The sequence below is a fragment of the Pelecanus crispus genome, chromosome 11 (assembly GCF_030463565.1).
Source record: "Pelecanus crispus isolate bPelCri1 chromosome 11, bPelCri1.pri, whole genome shotgun sequence".
Taxonomy (NCBI): Eukaryota; Metazoa; Chordata; class Aves; order Pelecaniformes; family Pelecanidae; genus Pelecanus; species Pelecanus crispus.
In genome coordinates, this window is record NC_134653.1 from 23,866,821 (window position 1) to 23,888,284 (window position 21,464).

The following is a 21,464-nucleotide window of genomic DNA, read 5'->3' on the forward strand; positions in this document are numbered from 1 at the left end:
AAGCCGGAGGCCTCTTGCTTTCCAGAAAGGGAGTCCAGTGGCACACCTCTAAGGGGAAATATCAGGCAAACCCTATTTTTTGTGTGCATCCTTTGCTTCTCTCCCCCAAAGCTTGAACCCTTGCTCTTGCATTTATTACCACCTGATGGTTTTCCCTGTCTCTCCTCTCACTGCAGATACGCTGTCAGTGCCTCGCTGGTCCCCGCAGATCCCCCGTCGAGATCTAGGAAACTCGATAAAACACAGGTATGCCAAGCCTGCCGCAGCACTTGGTGAATCCCCCCCAATGCCAGGGGATGAGCATCTCTCTTTCCATCTCTGGCCTGGGGCGGGGGGCTCAGGGCTATTCCTCATGTTTCCCATGCTGGGCTGCGCTGTCCTAGAAGCCCATTTAAATTCCACTTCAGTTCAGATTTGGTTTAGATAAGGCTTTATTTAAATAGCTATCAATAAAAGCTGTGTGTAATCCATGACCCTGCCAACCTTCAGCAAATTTCGCACCTCCAGATTATTGCCCTTCCATATCTACCACAAGAAGGAGAAGGACTAGAAATACCCTCAGTGCTGCTCTTCGATGGGGCAGCCGCTTCTCTGATGGGCTGGAAACTTGGGTCCCCAGGGCAGGGAGGTGTTTTGGGGGCTCTGGCTGCAGCCTGCGGTGGGCAAAGCTGGGGAGCTGCAGCGAGCCAGGGGCTAATGCCCATCCTGGCAGGCTTGGACCCCTTTGGAGCAGGCTATGCCCTTCTGCATAACCAAAGGGGGGCTCAGACTTGTGTTCTGGCATCCCTAGAAAGATGCCTCAAAACCTGCAGCAGTGTTTGAGGGCAGCAAAGAAAGGATAAATTGGGGCTCAGTAGATAACCACAGCCTGGGAGATGTTTCTGCAGAAGCACAGATGGAACAGCACAGCTTTGTCTGCCCCTGGCCACTCTCTGTGTTTCTCTCTGTAGGTTTTCCACCAAGTACTGGATGTCTCAGACCTGCACCGTCTGCGGGAAAGGAATGTTGTTTGGCTTAAAATGCAAAAACTGCAAGTATGTCATGGCGCTGGAGCTGTTTGTGTCACTCCTTAATGTTGCAAGGGGGATAATTAGGGTTTTACTCCTGGAGCTGAGCAGCGGCTTGGGCATGGGGAGACCAACCAGCCTCTCACCGGCTCATCCTTGCAGGAAGTGTTAATGAGACATGAAATTGGGTGAAGAATACCCCAAAATGGGGCTGAGGTTGGGTCTGCATGCCTGGGATGGGAGCGGGGTCCTTGGGGAGGGTGCTGCCCGCCAGACCTCAGCTCTGCTTGCGCCAGAGCTCTGAGTCAGATCCTGACAGCCTCCCCACTTACTGCCATCTTTGGCCTGGCTTTAGATACCCATGTTATAGGGTTACGTGCAGAATGATTTGCAGGGGAATGGGGGGATGGATACACTGTACCGGGGGTTGAGAGCAGCTTGGACGAGAGCATCGCCTGCCTGCGGGGTAGCTCCGGGTGTTGGATGGATTTTGCCCACAGCCTTGGGCTGTATCCTCTACTTTTTGCATCAGCAAAAGTCTTGTGGCTCTGTTTCCTGCCAATGTTGTGGCACTGAGGAGCCAACCCACCTCAAAACGCAACTAAACTGCGATGTAAAGGAGAGGAACTATGCTGGCTGTAAAATTGGGCAGGACTGGAAAAAGATAGCAAGGCAGAGGCTGGGGCCACTTATACTGCTTTAAATCTGGTGTAGCCCATCTCTTACACAGTATCATGCAGCCATCAGCACTTAGTAAAGCTGCTTCTGGAGACACGATTGCCTTTTCTAGGGATGGGTGCTGGGAATATGCCGATTGTCTGCAGGTAACTGAGTTAGCTGGAGCTATGAAGTGATAATGATCGCTGTTGCCGTTGATTAAATGCTGATGAGTTAGCAAATTGGGATTTAAACCTTGACAAGAAATGCCTGGTTGCTCTGCAGTTGGTGGAGGTTTTCTGGAAGTGATCTTATCAAATATATATATTTTAAAGTAGTGATTCCTATTGCATTCAATGTTCAAGAAACTGGAGGCTTCGCTGCCTGCAAGCCCTGCCTGCTATGCCTGCCCTGGGCCAGTTCCTGCGGGGGAGGAGGGATGCTGGGACCTGCCCCTGCGATGCTGCGGCTCTGACTCTGTGTTGGCCCTGCTGCCTGTAGTTGCTCAGAAAAGAGCAAACACATTTGCCAGTTGTAAAAAGTTAGGGTGAACGCAAAGGATTTAGGTTCACCGGCTTTGCCGTAGCCACCTGGTTCCGGTGCTGCTTTCCCCAGAAACAGGAGGGGAACAAGGAGCTAAAACAAACGAACAGACCCCAAACCCCTCCAAGCCTCAAATACTGAATTAATCTCTGCCTTTCCCTCTAGGAACAGCTTTGTAATAAAAGCTAACACGCACGGCTCCTGAATTTTCATTACCCAGATCATTGACTTGTAGCTGCCGTCTTTTTTTTTCATCCTTTACTGTTGTTTTTTTAAATCCTTTCCTCCTTTTTGCCTTTTCCCCTGTGGCTCTCCCTGCTCTTCCAGGGCCGCCGCGGCAGAGTGTGAGCTAGGGACTCTTTTCCATCCCTAATTAAGAATGAACGGGAGCGTATTGGGGCAGTGGGAGCCTGCTTCTGCCTATATGCATGACCCGGGGGTGAAGCCCTCCATAGACTCCTGCCCTGGCTCTGCGAAACCAGGCAAAGCTCTGCAGAGTATTCAACATAGCCATAAATGCTCTCATTATTTTTGTTAAATGTCCTGGTAATAAAGCTAGGAGGGAGGGCACAATGGCAGAGATTCATCGGGAGCCGAAGGGGGCCGGGGCAGCCACTTCCTTCCCCTCTGCTGCCCCTGAATTTAATTAAGCATAAAGCAGCGTTAGCGCTGGACGGTGGTCAAGCGGAAACGGCTTTCCCCTGAGCGTAGGTCTCTGCTCCTTTTATTTCAGCTGAGGCTGGCAGAAATGACCATTTTGGGCATCCTGGAGCTGGCTGGTGCGTGCCTGGACCCCTGTAGGTGGCAGAGAAAGGGGGAAACTGGGCAGCCCCCCCGAGGCAGGGCTGGTTTGGGGGTTCCTGCGCACCTCCATTGGGGCAGATGCACCCGCCATGCCTCTCATTTGCCAAGGGCATGCAGCCACTGCGTCCTCCCAGCCTCCAGCCCTGATGCTCTAATGATGTGCATCCCATACTGCTTCTTATCCCTGTACCCAAAACCCAGGGCGGGCAGCTTGGGAATAGCGAGTCTTCCCGAATGCAAGCTGCAGGACCACAGGGATCTGGGAGGGTTTGCCCATGGGACCGCTCAGGCAGTGAGCACCCAGGGGCTGTGTACAACCAAAATACTACATCAACTCATCCTTCTGGGTGGAGAAAGGGTCCCCGGTCTGCAGCAAAGCTCCCTTCTCTGAGCTGCATCCCTTTGGCCGTACCGTGATGCTTTGCATCCCCTTCACCTTCGCTTCTCACACCTTTTTCTTTGTTCCCCGCTAGGCTCAAGTGCCACAACAAATGCACCAAAGAGGCCCCTCCGTGTCACCTGCTGATCATCCACCGTGGAGGTAAGGGTCTTTCTTCCCCCTTCTGCCTCCGTGGATATTGCCACCAGGTAAAACTTTCAAAAGCCCCCCGGGCGATTCGGGAGCCCGACGCTCGCTGACGGCCGGCGGGACAGAGGCTCCCGAACCGCTTGGGCGCTCTGTGAAAATTTTACCCACCGTTTTTTCCGCTTGTAGGGAGACGAGCCGTTCGGGGCGAGGCAGATTTGCATTGCAAACCACTTCCACCCACCCTTCCCCTGCCTCCTTTTCTTTTCAGATTCCCCACCGCACGGGGTAAGTGCAACAGGTTTTAGCCTTTTGCTACCGTCGAGAGCTTAGGGTGGACGTGTGGGACCCGAAATCTCCCGCGGTGCTGTCGGTGCATGGGGGTCCCCGCAACGGGGATGCGGCCGTGCCCCTGCAGATGCTCATGGTGCTTTTGGAGCTGCCTTATCCCGCTCTCCTCCGGGAGAGCCCGTCCTAAAATCCGCAGAGAAGGGAGAACTTTGCAGCAGGACGACGGGCGTTGCTTCCCACTTCTTTTCTTCCAGATTTTGGCCAAGTGCTCCCCGACAGCCAGAGGACTGCAACTGCCTAAGGGAAACGTTTCCAATTACCACTGCTTTGAATTTTGAGCTCTTCAGGCCGTTACTGTCTATTAAATACCACTAAAACCACACTCATTGGTTTAATTGCGGGGAAATGCATTGCTCTGGTGGCACCTTGCAAGGCGAGTGGGGCTGCTGTGACTCAGAGGGGGGCAATTTTGCAGCCTCCACTCCAGCCCCCATGCCCTTGCTTGCAGCAAATTTGGGTGGAAGGGGCTGAAGACCGCCCCCCCATCATGCTCTGAGCTGCTGCAAACCCTGACCAAGAGGCAGGGAAAGCAGCATGCTGCGCTGCTGGGGGAAGGTGGGCTCCCAGAATGGGCAGAAATTGGGGTTTATGGCTGTGGTCTGTGATGTTGCTAGAGCTGGAGCTGCCCGTTGTGTGTTTTAGCATGGGAGCATGGAGCAGTGTGGCTTTGAGGTGGCCTCAGCATCAGTGAAATAGCCCCCCCAAAAGATCTTAAATGCCTTGCCCTGCATCCGGCCCATTCCCAAGTCCCCTGGGCTGCAGGCTGGCTTTCCCCCCCCAAAATCTCCCTGCTGAGAGCAGGATGCTCTGAGTCGCCTCCTTCCCACCACCCTGAAAAGCTGTGGTGAGAAGAGGATGGTGCCTCCTCCCGATGCTGGCAGACCCCCCGGCTTTTGGCGTGGCCATGGTGGCTGCTGAGCCTCCCTGAACTGCAGCTTCTCGGTGAGGGGAGAAGGGTGCAGTTTGCATTCCACCACGGGGGGCTTTAAGCCCCCCACATCCTGGGGGGGTTTTGTCTGTAGCTTGGGTGCTAGGGGGAGCGTGAAGGCTGGCTGCCTTCCTGGGGCAGGAGCCGAGCGGCTGGAGGTGCCACGGGGCATTGCTTTGGAGAGCAATTCAAGAACGGTTTGCAAGTGCAGGGTGACCCCAAATGCTCCTTCGAAGCTTTGATGTCTCTCAATCTCTCTCCCCCTCCTCTCCATCCCCTCTTCCCCTCTCTCCCTTCTTAATCCAGCAAGGTTAGTCCGGACAGAGTCAGTGCCCTGTGATATCAACAACCCCTTGCGGAAACCCCCCAGGTATTCAGACCTGCACGTCAGCCAGACGCTCCCCAAAACCAACAAACTCAACAAGGTGAGCTGCTTCCCCAGCCCTGAACACCCCCTCTGTGCCCACCCTCTGCCAGAGGGGACCCAGGCCTCCACCACTGAAATACCAGCAGATTTTCTTGGTTCTTTACTGCTCTTCTTGCAGACGAGGGTGCCAAAGCCAGTGGCATTTTCAAATGCAACCTGAGTTGGGTTGATTGAGCCACCCCATTTGCCTTGGCTCTCCCAGCGGGGATGCTCTTTGCATGAGGCAGAGCAACTTGCCCAGGGCACGTCCTTCCCCGGAGCATCGATCCCGTTTGCTGGGTGGGAGAACAGCTCAGAGAGTAATTTCTAGAAGAAGGAATTTAAGAGCAAAAGGGGCTGTGCCCTGACCTTACATATGGGGCAAGAGGGGACTGGATGGTTGTCCCCAGGATGAGGCATCTCCCAGCCCCTCAGCCATCTGCCAGGATCAAGCCTTGCAGGTGGCTCTGTGGGTTCCCAGGCACATCCACCGCTAGGAACTAATGTGTGTGTCAGGGCATGGGTAGGAGCTGCTTAGAAACCTGCTCAGGGGCTTAAATTAAAATAACAATCCCATGGACTGGTGCTAATTGAAGGAGTGGAGCAAGGGTGAGTTTGGTGTTGAGGCAGGATGAGCCTTGCTGTGAGTGGAGCTGTGAACCCCTCACCCCTTGGGTTTCCTGGTGTGGGTTGCACTCACTGAGGTTATTTCTTTTAAAAATAAAATAGGATCAGGGCTTTCAAAATAGGCTGTGTCCCACCAGTCCTGCTCCATTGTGGCCTCTCAGTCTCCAGATCTAAGCTGAATTTGAGGTGGTTTGAGGTTTCTGTTACTACCTGAGACTTCTGCAAATAATAAATTTATTGTGATGAATAAAACAAGCCCAGAATTTGATTGTGTCCCTGGCAAAGCTGGTCAAGCCAGACCTGACAATGCACCTGGCTTGCTTGCTTCTGCCCTGTGTTAATAGGGGTTAATACATACAACCAGTATGGGGTTATTTTTGATGAAATTTAGAGCCTGTTGCCTTCAGTGGAAAATTTCTCACAGGCGGCTGGAGGTAGCGCAGGGTGAGGTATTTGCAGGCTGGAAGTGCTCAAAGCGAGGGAAATCCTCAGTGTGATGGGGAACAGGTCGTCAAAACCCTGGCTTCCCAAAGCCTGGCAGGACACCCCAGCTCCTCCCAGATGTCAGCATCTCCTGGCTCTCAGCAAAGGCTGGGTACTGGATGATGCTCTTCTGGATGCAGTTTTTAAACCTAAAGCTCTTAGGAGATCCTTAGTGTAATGATCTGCTCTGTTGTTGTTGTTATGGGGTGGTGCAAATGGCTTTTTGAGGCTGGAGAGCAATTGCAGGAATTCAAAAGAAAGAGATGCATTTTCCTTTTTAGTGCCCATCCTTCCAGTGATTTGTTTCACTTTACTAGAGGGCACCAGAGAAGTGACTCAGCTCACTGATAAAGGCTTTGGGCTCGAAGGGCATCAGCCCTGTTTCTCCTTCTGCCTCTGCCATGCAGTCCTTTCACATTTCCTAGCTCTAACCAGAGAATGATGATGCACAGTGTGTGTGTGTATATATATATTTGGCTTTGACCTGAGCACTCCCATTCTGGTTAATGTTTCCTCTATCAATGTGCTTTATGCAACAGGGGCCCCTTCTTACTTTGATGTTTCTAAAGCATTTCTTTAGCAATACCCTGTTCTCTGTGAACACCATTGAAATCTTATTGTTAGTGGCCTTCAGCGTTGGTTTAAAAAATAATTTACCTAGCCAAGATTGTCGTGCATGTCAGGATGGTCTATATAAAATGTATGTGGGTTTCCTGGAAAGCCCAGCTCATTTAAAAATTAATCAATTTGGACAAAATTACCTGCTGGGGGAGGGTCATGTAGATTTTCTAACCTTGGAGGGATCTTGCAATGGGTGCACCTGTCTGGAAATGGGAGTGCTTAGTGCTGCTGAAGCACAGACCTTGTTACTTGTCTCCAAGCTGGGCAGCAAGGTCATGAGCAAGGTGGGAAATTCTGGCCTCAATTTTCCTTATCCAGGCAGGTTCTCCTCCTCATTTGCTCCCAGATGGCCCTTCCTCACCCATTGCAGTGTGCCCCAGAGAGGTACACCCAAAGCTGTTGTCCTTGCTTTGATTAGAAAGAGTCAACGAAGGCCAAGGGATGTCTTGGGATGCGTTGGCTGATCCTTTCAAATTTGCCTCAGCTCAGCCCCCTGCTCCAAGTAAGGCACTGGATTTTGGCTCAAAGAAGGTCAGCAGAAGCTGCCAGATCCTTGATGTCTCTAAGGACCAAGCCTCAGGGATGCAGCCCCCAACTCTGGTCTTGGTGGCCATGGCTCTGCAGAGCCATCAGGATTTGAGGAGCACTCAGCCATTGGTGCGTAGCATAGAGGGGGTGAGAGAGGAGCCCTGTTTCTGGTGTGAAATGGCCTCAGTGCAAACTGTGAATACAAACAGCTTTGGAAAGGCCAGGATGGGGCTCTGGTTGTTTTCTAGGGCTTCTGGAAACAGGGGACTGGGATGACCTGTGTAGCTCGCATTTGTCACCCAGGGTCTTCTGCACTGGAGCACCTTGGGGTGGTACTGGCCGGCACTGCTCTCACTGGCTCCTCTCTTCTCTCCTTCCCTGTGTGCTGCAGGACCACATCCCGGTGCCCTACCAGCCAGACTCCAGCAGCAACCCTTCCTCCACCACCTCCTCCACACCCTCCTCACCAGCCCCACCACTGCCACCCAGCGCGACGCCCCCGTCCCCCCTGCACCCCTCCCCGCAGTGCCCACGCCAGCAGAAGCAGTTCAACTTGCCAGGTACCATGCTGGGTTCCCCATGGGCTGCCTACCTCCACATCTGCCCGATGAGAAGGGCTTGTGCCCCGGGGTGTCCTCAGGGTAAGGATCTGCCCTATCTGCTTGCCTGCCTGGACTTACACTGGGATGGGGAAAAATTAGAAGCAGAAATGAGCAGCAAAGATGAATTTAAGATAATTCAGGTTGGGAAGGAACTTGGGAGTTTCTAGTCCCACCTCCTGCTCAAAGCAGGGTCAGAGCTCAAGGCTTGATCCAGTTTGGTTTTGAAAACCTCCAAGGATGGAGCCAGCACAATCTCTGTGGGCAACCTGCTGCGCTTGAGGCTACAAAAACCTTTCCAGGCATGACTTCTCTGTGGTGTGTGCCTGCTGCATTGCCTCAACAGCAAATGGGAAACAAGGTCTTACCCCTCTATAAGGGTAACTTGGGTTGACTTCACTGTGTCTTTGGGGTGATGGGCCTCCAAAAAGCTTGCTGGCAGTGTGTGTGGGGTGATAGTGGGGAGTAGCTGATGCTGGGGGTGTCTGACATAGCTTGCCCACTGAGTCTTGTACCTGGCATCCATCTGCTCCTGGAGCTCAGTCTCTTCAGGGAGGATGGAAGAGGTAATTTGGTCATGGTGGCTGCAGGACACAGGATTTACATTAAATGGCCAAAGAGCACCTCCTGGCCTGAGGACATACCAATGCTTGCCCCAGTGTGGCTGCCTTCAGGATGTCCTTGGGGCAGTTTTGCTGCTCCAGGGAAGGTCCTTTCCTGGAGGGGAATGGCTCAGCATCACTCCTGGCAGCGTGGAGGGGCTCAACTGTCCTCAGTCACCTGCCTGCCTCTCCAGCTGCTCCCAGCAAGGGCATGGTGAGGGGAGAGGAGGGGGAGCCATGGCCCCGACCCATCTCTGAGATCCTGAAACACTCCTGGCTGGCCTAGGGATGGTGACTCCTGTTTGATCTGTGGCCTCGAGCCTCTTTGATGGGGCAGCAGCCAGGAGGCTGGGGTTACCACCACATCCCCAAAACCCCAGAGTTAACGAACTGGTCCAGGTAGGATGAAGGGTCGGAACTGCTTCTCCAGAGGAACCAGACAGCACCTTCATGCTCTGCTGATCCTGCTGCACCGTGGTGATTCCTCCTTTCTGTCTTGACAAGCCTTCAGCTAGAGAGGAGGAGGAGGAGGACGAGGAGGAGGGACGCAAGAAGGGATTTGACTGGCAGGTCCATTGCCACAATAACAAACATTTCCAAAAGCTGGGGAAAAAAAATAACCCACTGACCAAACAACACAGGTCCTTGTGTGCCCTGAGAGGCTGTGGCCGTGCACAAGTCTCTCTCGCTGGAGCTCAGGCAAGATGCTGGAGGGGCGTGAGGAAGACAGTGGAGGAGCTGCAAGGAACCACTGAGCACCCCAAGGAGTGGCATGACCTGTCCATCAAGGAGGGGTTTGGCTCCTGCTCTCCAGGTTGGGATTTCACCAGTCACAGCCCTCGAGCCTTCAAGTGCTGGGACGATAGTCCACAGTGTGCCTGCAAACCTGAGAGCACAGCATGGGTTTCCATGCCGGTATAACAGAGTTTGTGGTGGTCCAGCCAGAGCCAAAGCATCCTGACATCTCGGCAGCATGATAGCTGAGCTTGCAGCTATTAACATCCTCAAACCATTTACTGGGCAAGCCCTGGACCCTGCTTGGGTCTGGGGGAAGGGACAGAGCATCCAGTGTTGGGTGACCCTGTCATGCATCACTTCTGGAGCAGAGACCTCCCTGCAGGTCTTTTGAGATGTTATTTTATGTTGTTTAAAGCAGAAACCACAGAAGTAACTCCCATAGTGGGCACCAACCTCTCCTTATGGGGACCCGGACATGCTGTCACTGCCGCTGCAGCTGAGCCAGCGTAGGGAGCCTCTGGCACGCTTGCCCAGTCGTCCAGGATGGAGCTGGGCAGGATCAGACCCCAGCAGCTCGGGGGGGGTGGTTGCTCCCTGCTTTCATGCCTGTGATGAGCAGAGCCCTGTGGCGAATGGGAGCTGGTCTGACACAAAGCAGGACTTACTGTGCTTTCATCTTCCCAGGCGGGAAGTTCTCCATGGTTCATCTCATCAAGATGGTCATCTTGAGGATTAGGATTTGAGCTTGGAGATTGCAACACAGTGACCTTTTTCTGCCAGAATTACCTTCGAGTCTCCTTTGATCTTGGCTCAGGGGTGCTCAGGTCCTGCTGCAGAGCTGAGGTCGGTCTTTGGGGTCTTGAAGCTGGAGACGAGAAGCTGAGGGACGGTCTTTGGGGTCTTGAAGGTTAAGGAAAAGGTGCCTTCTGAGCTGGTGCCAACCTTTGGTGGACTCAGCAGCTCTGTCTTGCTTCATACCCATGACCTGCCTGCCTGTGTGAGTTAAATCAGCCCTTGGGTTTTGCCTGCTGGTGAAGGGGAGACAATGGAGGGTACCACCACCCAGAGCCCTTCTGCAGCACTGGCTTTGGGCAGCAGCTCCTGGGGTTGCAGATAGCCTCCAGGTCCTTTTGGTGTGTCGGGAGGGAGGCAGCCATCCCAGGAAGGATGTGTCTCCGAAGCATGGCAAAAATGCAAAAATGCATGGCTGGATTGGACAAAAATGGGCAGCAGCTGCAAATCCATCTCTTGGTGTCTCTGTGATGCCAAGTGGTTCCTGAAGGCCAGTCAGGAGCCAACCACTCAAACTTTGCGGGCTTTTGCTGGCAACCAAGCATCCAAATCCCACCGGTGACTTTGTAGATGACATCAGCACTCTCCAAATGTTAATTACATGTATAGGGCATAGCTGATGGTGGCAAAAATTAAGTTATAATCCAGCCAGATCGTTAGAGGGCTAAGGTCTTAAATTCTTTGGCCTGGGCACCCTACGTGCCATTGTGGGTGGCATCCTCCAGAGAGATGGGAAGTGGGAGAGGTTGGGTCATACAGAGGGGACCTGGACCTGGGGCTGGTGTTTCATGGTACAGGACTGGGCACAGGTTGGAGTCTCTCCAGCATCTGGCTCTACAGGTCGATGTTTAATCCCCCTTTTCTCTTTTCCAGCTTCCCATTACTACAAGTACAAACAGCAGTTCATCTTCCCAGGTAAATATCTTTGAAAGTCTCTCCTGTAATGTGGGGTGCTGAGACATCCCTTACGGGGTGGGTGCATGGCTGGCTCTCTTAACCCCTGGATTTGTGCAGGGGGGTTGTACTGGGGTGGGATTTCTCCCCCAAGCCAGTATATTGTTGCAGGACTGTGCACTACTAAGATGCTGCAGGGCTGGATAGCCCTAAGTTATACCCAGCTATAACTAAGGGTGTAACTAAATTGCACCTGGGGGCACAGGGAGGTTTTCAGTGGGATTTAGTTCCCCTGGGTGCCCCTGGCACTGGAAGGAGCTCCTGGTGCCTCCCAGCCTGCTCTCACTCCACTCTTTTCTCCCCAGATGTTGTCCCTGAGACGCCGACCCGAGCCCCGCAGGTGGTCCTCCACCCTGTCAACTCCAACCCCATGTGAGTGCCTCCCACTCCTCCCAGCTGCCTTCACCTTCCCCTCCCCAGGCAGCACATCCTCTGCACCCCTCCTCCTCCAGACACCCATGGGTGCTCCCCTGGCTTTGCAGGACCAGTTTGGGGCTCAGGGATGCCTTTTGGGCAGGTTGGAGTGGATGGTTGTGGTGAGCCCCCAGTGCTCCTGCCACCCTAACCCAGCTTACAGCTCTGGTTCATGTCTTGGGGAGGAGAAGGGTTGAAAGGAGAGGGCAGGGGATTGATTTATAACACTCAGGAAAAAAATGTCTTTCAGTCTGAGACAAAACCCGCAAGATGCCAAAGCCCAAGCAATTAATCTTTTACTATATTATAAGCGGAAAACCAGGGTCTTTGAGATAGTTTTAATAAAGGTGGTTCTTGCAGTCCCACCCATAATATTTTTAATAAACTTTGCACTGAAATTAGTTTTGAAATGCAGTGCCTAATTGGCATTAGGGCTAGCTCTCCCTGGCAGGTTGGGTCCGAGCTGCTCTGCTGAATCTGGCATTCACCAAGGTCCTTGCGCCTGTGCTGCCTCAGCAGCATCCTGCAGCCACATTACAGTTCAGGGTTGCTTGCTGGTCCTTTTTATAAATGCCATTTTTGAAGGATTTTACAAGCCAGGATTTTAACAGAGAGGGTCTCGCTCCAGGCTGTGATGTGGTTTGTGTCCGGCTCGCCCACACTCTCCAAACTGCATTGGCAACTGCGGGGGGGTCTGGCAGATCTCACCTCTGGGGAAGGCGATTGGAGGGACGGGGACAGAGCCACTGTCCCTGCTGGTGGCTGGCGGCTGGAAAATGAATGGCAAAGTGGTGAAGTCGAAGCCTTTTATTTTTTTTCCTTCCCTGCCTGAACCAAGGTATCAGGCATAGGGCTGGCAGGTTCTTGTGGGAAAATAGCTTTCAATATGCAAAATCTGTGATTCTCCTCTTGCTCACCCCACTGAAAATAAGCCATGGGAGCCACTGAGGTTATCCTGGGCTTGGCTGGGTTAAACAGCAGACTCTGCTTTGGATACTCGGGAGACAGGTATTCGTGCCTGGGTTAAAGATCAGGCAGGAGGAGACTGCTGCTCCTGCAAACCGCCTGTGCATCGTGATGGGCAGCAGAAGCTGCCTGCATCCACCTGGGTTTTCTGTGCTGCTTAAAATATCAAGGTTGGCTCCTTTTGTATATGCACCTGTGTCTCCCCTGGAATTTATAACTGTAATGGCAATTGAATGGGCTAGGAAGCACAGGACCACCATGTCCAAGTGGCTTGGGGGGCGTTATGCCTCTCCTGTGATCCTTGCTGTCTCTGGGAGGGGATGCTGTTATTCACATTACTGATAATAATGATTTATAATATAAATATATTATGTTCAAAACCACCCAAGCTGCTCCAGCTGATCTTCCCCACAGAAGTTAACATTTCCTTGTTAACTGTCGGGTGCAGTGAGACCCTGGTTGTGGACCTGGTGGTGGGAGGTGCTGTGTAAGCAGAGAAGAAAAAGAGGAGCTCCTGGCCCAGGGAGCTGGGAAACTAGACAAATTCAGGTGCTGTTACTGCAGGGAGGGTCTTTGAAACTTCCATTTCTCAAAAATAATTGGAAAACCCATTTTCTTCTCTTCTGGCTGCTAATCAGCCACGCTTGTTGTCTTGGCTGGTGTTCGTTGGGAAGGTAATTCTCATCTTAGAAACCACCTAAAAATGCCATAAGCACATGCCCCAGTACTGCCTTGATATGGTCAAAAGCTGCAAGGGTGTAAATCTGTCCCTTACCCCGGGTTAGCTGGGGGTGACACCTCCTGAGGCGCATGGCGATGGTGCATCCTCCACACCGTGTGCTTTGGGTGATGGGATGGAGACCTGGTCATGTGCTCCCACAAATCCATCCTGGAACTTCATACATCCAATATTAATTAAGGCAATAATTAATATTGCTCATCCCTGCTATCCTCACCCCTCCCGTGTGAGCACCCAGGGCCATCCTCAGGGATGGAGGCAGCCAGGACATGGGTGGGAAGGGGTTGGTCTCCCAAATTAGCAGTGAGCTTGGTACTTCTCATCCCTGATCCCTTTAGTCCTGGTGCAGAGCGATGCTGCAGGAAGCAGGAGTCAATCATAGAATCATAGAATCATTTAGGTTGGAAAAGACCTTTAAGATCATCCAGTCCAACCATTAGATCAACCAGTCCAACCAAAGTTACTTGTATTTGTCCATACCAATTTCTGTAAATTAGACTGCTGCTAAGAATGCCCATGTGTGCTCCCCACCTAACTGTGTTTTTACCTGGCGGTAATTTGGTAATTCTTTTAACAGCCTGGAAGGAAACCCATTGCTTCAAATTGAAGTGGAGCCCACCTCAGAGGTGAGATGGCTGGGCTTGCTCCTCTTCGTAACGGGCCTTTATTTTATATACATCTTGAGGCACATTTCACGGGAACCAGAGAAGTTTAGCATCTGTGCAGTGAAATTGCTGATAATTGAATCAATGGCCAGGCCTGATCCTGCCCAGGCATCCGTGTCCCCACCCCATGAAGACCCTGATGGGCTTCATGTCTGCCCTCAGGTTTATAATTCTGTGAGCTTTTCTGAGGTGCATTAAAAATGTGGTGGAGGGAAAGTAGTGAAGGGTGAGGATGAGGAATGCAGCTTTTAATGGGCATTGTGAATCCTGTACAAAACATATACCGAGCATCAAGGGAAAAGCCAGACCTGTCCTGGGGGGCTGGGGGCTGCAGACCAGGGCGTGCTGGGTTGGGAGCAGTTGGTATTAGCAGAGCACAGCTTAGCAGGGGTAGGAAGAAACGCTGCTTTCAGACAAATTAATTAAATGCCCCAGTGTGTTGCTTTCTTATATTTAACCCTGGGGTAAATAAACGCCTCCCTGCAAAATCTGGGTTTCTGATGGCTTTGCAGCTGCCTGGTTGCCTTTGGAAGGTACCTGCCCAGTTTCTTTGGGTCTGAGTGAGCAGTAGGTGTGTTAGTGGCATTTTGTCGCATGTTATCTTCCTTGGCCACAGTTTTTTTTTCCTGTTTTATTGTGCTCACCTCCCTTTGCCCCGCTGCAGAATGAGGAAGGCACTGAGGAGGCGCAGGAGTCCGAGGACGACTTTGAAGAGATGAACCTCTCGCTCCTCTCTGCACGCAACTTCCCCCGCAAGGCCAGCCAGACCAGCATCTTCCTCCAGGAGTGGGACATCCCCTTCGAGCAGCTCGAGATTGGCGAGCTCATTGGCAAGGGCCGCTTTGGGCAGGTTTTTCATGGGCGCTGGCATGGGGAAGTGGCCATCCGCCTCATTGACATTGAGCGGGACAACGAGGACCAGCTGAAGGCCTTCAAGAGGGAGGTGATGGCATATAGGCAGACCCGGCACGAGAACGTGGTGCTCTTCATGGGAGCTTGCATGAGCCCTCCCCACCTTGCCATCATCACCAGGTAAGCTCCGACACCTCGTGCTCAGCCAGAATAATTTTTTCTTTCCAAAACACCTTCCTGCAGTCAGATGTTACCGGGAGAAAAGGATGGCCATGCCTTCCTGCCCTAGGAAAGGGATGTTCTCCATCTGCTGTGATTTATGCTGCAAAGCAGATAGCAAACCCATTTAAGTGAGTCCAAGCAGATCCATCTCCTGTAGATGTGGAGCTTGAGACAGGAATGGTTGGTTTTAACCAGGGACAGGAATGATTTGTTTTAACCAGGAGGGGTGTAACCTGGTGGGATCTGCAGCTTCTGTTCTGGTTTTTTTTTTTTGGGGTTTTTTTTTTTTTTTTTCCATGGTACCCTGGTCAGGTCCCTGGATGGGTGATGGGGTCTGGACCCTGCTTGAGTGCTGCCACAGCATGGAAAAGCCTCTATGTGTAAAGCAGCTGCCCACATGCGGACACCAGGTTTCATGGATAACTTGGTGCTGTGAAAACAACTCGGATGTCTAAAAGATCAGCAGGATGAAGGTGTTAGGTCCATTGGGGACATTGCAGCAAGGTGCAGGAATGAGACTGCTGGAGGGGGCTTCTTGCAGCTGGTTGGGAAGCAAGCTAGGATTTGGGGTCTCCCAAACCATCTCAAACACCTCCAGAACTGTCTCAGTCTCAAGGAATTGCCATGTACCCCCTGTCACCCATGTGCCTGGTGGGGAACACAGCACCGAGCATCCCTGCTGGAGCAGCACTGAGCATCCAGACATACTCCTTGCATGGGTGGGCAATCACAAAATACTCACTGGCCTTGAGGTGGGGAGGCTGCAGCCACTCCCAGAGCGGCTGTTGTCATGTGAAATACATTTATTTCGGAGTATTCAGTTCTTTCCCCCACCTCTAGACCATGTATTCAGCTGTGGGGCTTGATGTGGTGCTGCTTTGCATCCTGCCATAGGTTACCTTCTCTTGGAGAAGTTTCCCCAAGGTGAGGTTGAATTTCCAGCCTCCTCCTGGCAGCGTTTCAAAAAGCCTGTGCTGAAATGGCAATGCTTCCCACAGCGATTAACAGTGAAATATTGCATCATCCCTTCTTAATGTCCCCTTGAAAGTGGCATGTTCCAGCTCCCCAGTCCCAGCTGGGCAGCTCTGTGGGTGCCTGGGTGGGGGCTTTGCTCTGCTCCCCTCCTTGCTCAACAGCAAAGGATTTCAATCCAAATTTGAGGCTCCTCATGCCATTGCTTGCTCTCTGCTCTGGTGGGCTCATGGACTGCATTTGGCTCAGGAGTTGCATCCTCTGGAGACAGGGTGACTTCAAATGGGGGCTGGCTTCAAATGGGGGCTGGCTCTCCCCAGCTGGGGACTGGAAAAAATATGCTTTTTAATTTGGACCAAAAAATAGTCATCTTGGAAAATTCATCAGCATTTCAGATCTCCATCTATTAGCTAGCTTCAGGCCAAAGCTTTTTGAAAAGTGTAAAAACACACATATTGACTGATGCATCAGAGACCCCATCCATGTGTTACACTGGGCAGTGTTGCCACCTCTACCTAGAGGAAAATGCAGCTTCTCTGTCCTGCTCTGCTCCGTGATCCCTTTGCAGCTCCTATTTGCTCAGCTTTTCAATCCTATTCAATATCAAAACCTGGGCAATATATTCTTTTTTTTTTTTTTTTTTTTTTAGCTACAAAGTGTTTTCTATTCTAATGCCTCTTTATATAAAACCATAAAGGTGCCATTTTTGACAGTTTGACAAAATAAATATGTGCGCTGCAGTAGCTTGATGCATTAATATGAGGTCTGTGAAGCACGCTGCTCACCTTGCTTTTCTTCCCAGTTGCGCTCGGTGCCTTTTTTTAAGGTCAAAGTACAGCTTTATTGAATTGCCCTAAATATAACCTGTGCTTGCAACGTCTCCCAGCATTGACTGCTCTTTGCCTGCAACCGTCAACCTGCTTTTATCCGTATTCTTCGAAGGCTGAATCAACATTGTGATAGTTTTTCCATTGCAACTGGAAACCTGTTTGGTTTTCTCCTGTTGGGATTTCTGGGGTGTGATCAGCTCATATCTGGTGCTGGTGGTGGGCTGGCCACAAAGGTGCAGGAAAACCAAGGGGGATGCTGGAAGGGGGCTCGGAGCTCAGTCTCAGGGAATTTTTGGGAAGCCCAGGACTGCATGAGTGCACATCCTTTAGCCCTGAGGTCATTTCCAGACACAATTTATTCCCCTCTGAGGCTTCCTGTGAGGCTCTGTTCTGCTCGTGCTTCCCCAGGAGGCACCTCTGGGGTTCTCAAGGCAAATCATCCCTTGCATTTCCTGGGGTGACAGCACAGGGATGCTCCCTTGCCCTTGTGCCTGCAGTCCTTGTCTGGTCTATGCTTGGTTGAACATTTTTGGGGTCTTCTTGGGACATCTCTGATCATCTTCTGTGGGGAAAAGCCTTCTCGCCATGTGGAGGTCTCCATCCCATGCATGTTTCCTTATCTGGCCCTGCTTCTTGGCCTTTCTAAGGGATATGACAGTCCTGGGGACTCTTCTGCCACGGCACAGATGGGAGCTGATGCTTGGGCATCGTAGGGAATGAATCTGAGAATAGGACACTGTGGTGTGAGCTGGACTGGGAATGGTCGAGGATACTGGGAACGGGCCAGGATGTGGCACTGGGGGAGGAGGGAGGCTGGTGACCCCACACAGGGGAGAGCATTGCTCTTCAAGCAGGATTTTTCTGAAGGCACTCAAGTTCTCCCTGTGGGTTTGCAGGGATAACTTTAAACCAGGCTGTGCTTGGAGGGGGAAAATCAGTCCCAGCTGTCTGGATGGGGCTAATTACAGATACAAATCCAGGATGTCCCCCCTATGCACATCCTCAGGGCCAAACTGACTGTGTGCAGAAGCGGCCCCTTTTCTTCTGGGTGCCCAGAGGTGGTTGCTCAAGGATATTTTTTCCACCAAGAAAAGAGCAATTTTCCTGCCAGCATGCTGGAAGCATCTGCCCGTCCCTGGAAGGGGCTTTACCATGCCGTGCTGCCTGGCATTGCTGGAGCAGGGTTATTTATAGATGGGTTTATTTTTACTTTTTCACGTCCCTACGTTTTCCTTCCTGCTCGCTTGTGATATTCAAGGATCATCTCATTAGCAGAAAGAAATCTCCCCTCCAAACACCACGGTTCACGGGCAAAAGCTGGGATGAGAAACTGAGGCAGCAGCTTGCTGACGGCATGATGCTTTGAGTTAATGCTCTGATTTTCTCTGCATTAACCATTGGTCTGGCCAGATGATTAGGACCAATACTGCTTAATATCTTCAGCAGCAGCATAGGCGGTGGGATCCAGTGCACACTCAGCACATTTGCAGATGATACCAAGCCGAGTGGTGCAGTTGACATGCCTGAGGGGTGAGATGCCATCCAGAGGGACCTGAACAAGCTCAAGAACTGGGCCCATGTGAACCTTATGAGGTTCAACAAGGCCAAGTGCAAGGTCCTTCACCTGGGTCGGCGCAACCCCTGGTACCAATACAGGCTGGGAGATGAAGGGATTGAGAGCAGCCCTGCAGAGAAGGACGTAGGGGTATTGGTGGGTGAAAACCTGGACTTGACCTGGCAATGCGTGCTCGCAGCCCAGAAAGCGAACCGTATCCTGGGCCACATCCAAAGAAGCGCGGCCAGCAGGTCGAGGGAGGTGATTCTGCTCCTCTACTCTGCTCTGGTGAGACCCCACCTGGAGCACTGCATCCAGCTCTGGAGCCCTCAGCACCAGAAGGACATGGAACTGTTGGAGCAGGTCCAGAGGAGGGCCACAAAAATGATCTGAGGGATGGAGCACCTCTGCTATGAGTACAGGCTGAGAGAGCTGGGGTTGTTCAGCCTGGAGAAGAGAAGGCTCCAGGGAGACCTTATTGCGGCCTTTCAGTACTTAAAGGGGGCTTATAAGAAAGATGGAGACAGACCTTTTAGTAGGGCCTGTAGCGATAGGACAAGGGGTAATGGTTTTAAACTAAAAGAGGGTAGATCAGACTAGATATGAGGAAGAAATTTCTTATGATGAGCGTGGTGAAACACTGGAGCAGGTTGTCCAGAGAGGTGGTAGATGCCCCATCTCTGGAACCATTCAAGGTCAGGTTGGATGGGGCTCTGAGCAACCTGATCTAGTTGAAGCTGTCCCTGCTCATTGCAGGGGGGTTGGACTAGATGACCTTTAAAGGTCCCTTCCAACCCAAACCATTCTATGAGTCTATGATTCTTGAGTTGTCTCTTAATGCGACCGTCTGGGTTGGAAGGGAAAGGAAGAAATTCAGCGTCTTTTGGCAATGAGAGGTGGTGACTCCAAAAAGCGCTTCCATCAGAGCTGCTAATAGATTTTCTCTTGGGTAATGAGCAGTGGGGACAGTTAACATTCATCTTAATTAGTCTTGAGCAAGAGTGAATGTGAGCCTTGGTGCTTTGAGCGCTGCATAATGGATAGCATGAAATGGCATCAAAGTCCTTGGCCCCTGTGGAAATGAAAGGACTGAAAAAGTGTCAGTTGTGCTGCATACAGGCAAATGACAAGTTGTTTTTGCTGTTGTTGAATGAGACAAAGCCAGGCCTGGGTAAGCTCACGTCAGCTCCTTGGGGCTCCTGGTCCCAGCCCCTGTTGGTAGCAGCGCAGGGAGGGGAGGTAAAGCCTCAGCCACCCAGGAGGTCCTTCAAAGGACAAAATCTAATGGTTTTCTAATGCTATTAAAATGGCTTGAGACACCCATGAAGGTAATGGGTTGCAGAAACTACCAGGTTTTAGGATTCTGGGTGTTCCTTCTGGAGCGGGGGGGGAAGGATTTTAATGCTTATTGATCCTTCCCAAGGCTCCTGGGTCTCATCGGGTCTGTAATGAAAGTGGGGGGATCAGCATGCTTGGTGCAGCTTTCTGGGGGGGCACTGATGGCTCTTGTTGGATGGGAATGTTTTTTGCAAGAAGGGAGCGAGGTTAGCAGGGCTGAAAGGCAGGAGAGAGGAGGTTTGAGCTGGAGCTTGCCTGTTCTTTGAGCTCCCACTGACTTGTGTGGAGGATTTGGTGCAGATTTTCTAAGAAGATTACTTGGTTTTTAGTTAAAAGCTCAAATGTGGCACTAAAGGCCCATGCAAAGACCCTGGGATTTGCACCCTGAGAGGTTTCTGGTCAGGTTTTGGCCCCTCTCTCATTGTGGCGTGATGCCAGAGTGACTCCAGATTTACAGGGTGGAACCGTGAGCCAACTCGATGGCTGCTGGCGATCCCACCCAGGGCTGCGTGGCTATAAATCATGTCCCTGCTGTGATGTGCCGGGAAGACCAAGGAGAACATTGAAGAACATTAAGAATTAAGCTTGACCATGGCAGGACTGTATAAAGAGAATTACCTTGTCAAAGGTGCCTTTCAGCAGAGGAACATGGAATATTTCTGCCAGGGAGGAAGCATCCCCAAGCCCTTTCCTGGAGCTGATGGTTAGCGGGGGGGAGCTGAGTGCCGAGGACAAACATAAATCCAGGCCCTCTTCTCATGTGAGGTACCAAAGATGAAAAGAGTTTGCTCTTTTTCCTCTGTGGTAAAGCAAACTGGCTTTAATAACCGGGAACACATTACCTGCCATGAATTAATAGGGAAGGTGTGAGAGTGAGGGATGGGAAGAATATCCAAGATGTATCTTACAGGATAACTTTCTTGCACTGCATGGGGTAAATGTTGGGGTTTATTTTGATTTTATAATTTATTTCTATGCTGGCTTTTGGCAATGTCTAATGCTTGGCTCTGCTACTGGGAGGAATGAGCCCAGCTCCTTGCAAGGGATCCTCTCCCTATGGGTGCAGGGGAGCTCTGGACAAAGCTTGGCTTTAAATGCTCGGCTCTTCCAAGCTTCTCCCCATGCCAAACCTCCTGATATTTACAGTGTCCCGGCTCAGCTGTGAAGGATTTGGGTCTTGTAAATCTTAGCGCTTAGGGAGCTGGGGGCCGACTGGATATTTAATGTGATTTGAAGGACAGGAGTAAATGGGGAATGGTGTAAGCCATTGCACTTAAGACAAAACAGATTGGGGCTGCTTGGTTTTCCCCCATGGGTGCTCCGTGGGGCCAGGACCTGTACAAGCCTGTGTGTGCTACTTGCAGCCAGCCTGTTGTTCTCTCCAGAGAGCAATGTTGGCTGTTTGGGCTTTAATGAACAACAAATTGGCTTTTTCTCCTCACTGCAACTCAACGATCTCAAAATACATCCATCAGTCTTCTTTCCTGCCCTGGAGAGTTAGGTGGGAGCTCTAAATCCTGCTCAAGAGGAGGGAAACTGAGGCATAGAGCTGCCACATTGTTTTCCTCCATGCCAGGCTGGAGCCATGCAGCCTGGAGCCAGGCATTTCCAAGATGCCTTTCAGGTTTGGCTCTTCTCTCCCCACTTGTGGGTGTATTTTGGGAGCAGAAGCCATGAGGTCCTGCATCACCCAACCTTCCCCACATATGATTCAAGCACCTGCTTTGGGAGCCAAAGCATTGCCT

At 51.6% G+C, this 21,464-nt stretch overlaps 1 protein-coding gene across 1 annotated transcript in view; it reads left to right on the top strand.

The window, feature by feature from the left end:
• Window positions 1-21,464, top strand: part of KSR2 (kinase suppressor of ras 2) — an 81,674-nt gene that overhangs the window by 40,865 nt on the left and 19,345 nt on the right. Inside the window, exons 6-14 of the mRNA XM_075718744.1 lie at window positions 177-246; window positions 951-1,034; window positions 3,485-3,558; window positions 5,123-5,241; window positions 7,873-8,041; window positions 11,086-11,127; window positions 11,472-11,538; window positions 13,863-13,911; window positions 14,615-14,982. Of these exons, the coding sequence (XP_075574859.1) occupies window positions 177-246; window positions 951-1,034; window positions 3,485-3,558; window positions 5,123-5,241; window positions 7,873-8,041; window positions 11,086-11,127; window positions 11,472-11,538; window positions 13,863-13,911; window positions 14,615-14,982 (1,042 nt within the window). The remainder of the gene's footprint in view (window positions 1-176; window positions 247-950; window positions 1,035-3,484; window positions 3,559-5,122; window positions 5,242-7,872; window positions 8,042-11,085; window positions 11,128-11,471; window positions 11,539-13,862; window positions 13,912-14,614; window positions 14,983-21,464) is intronic.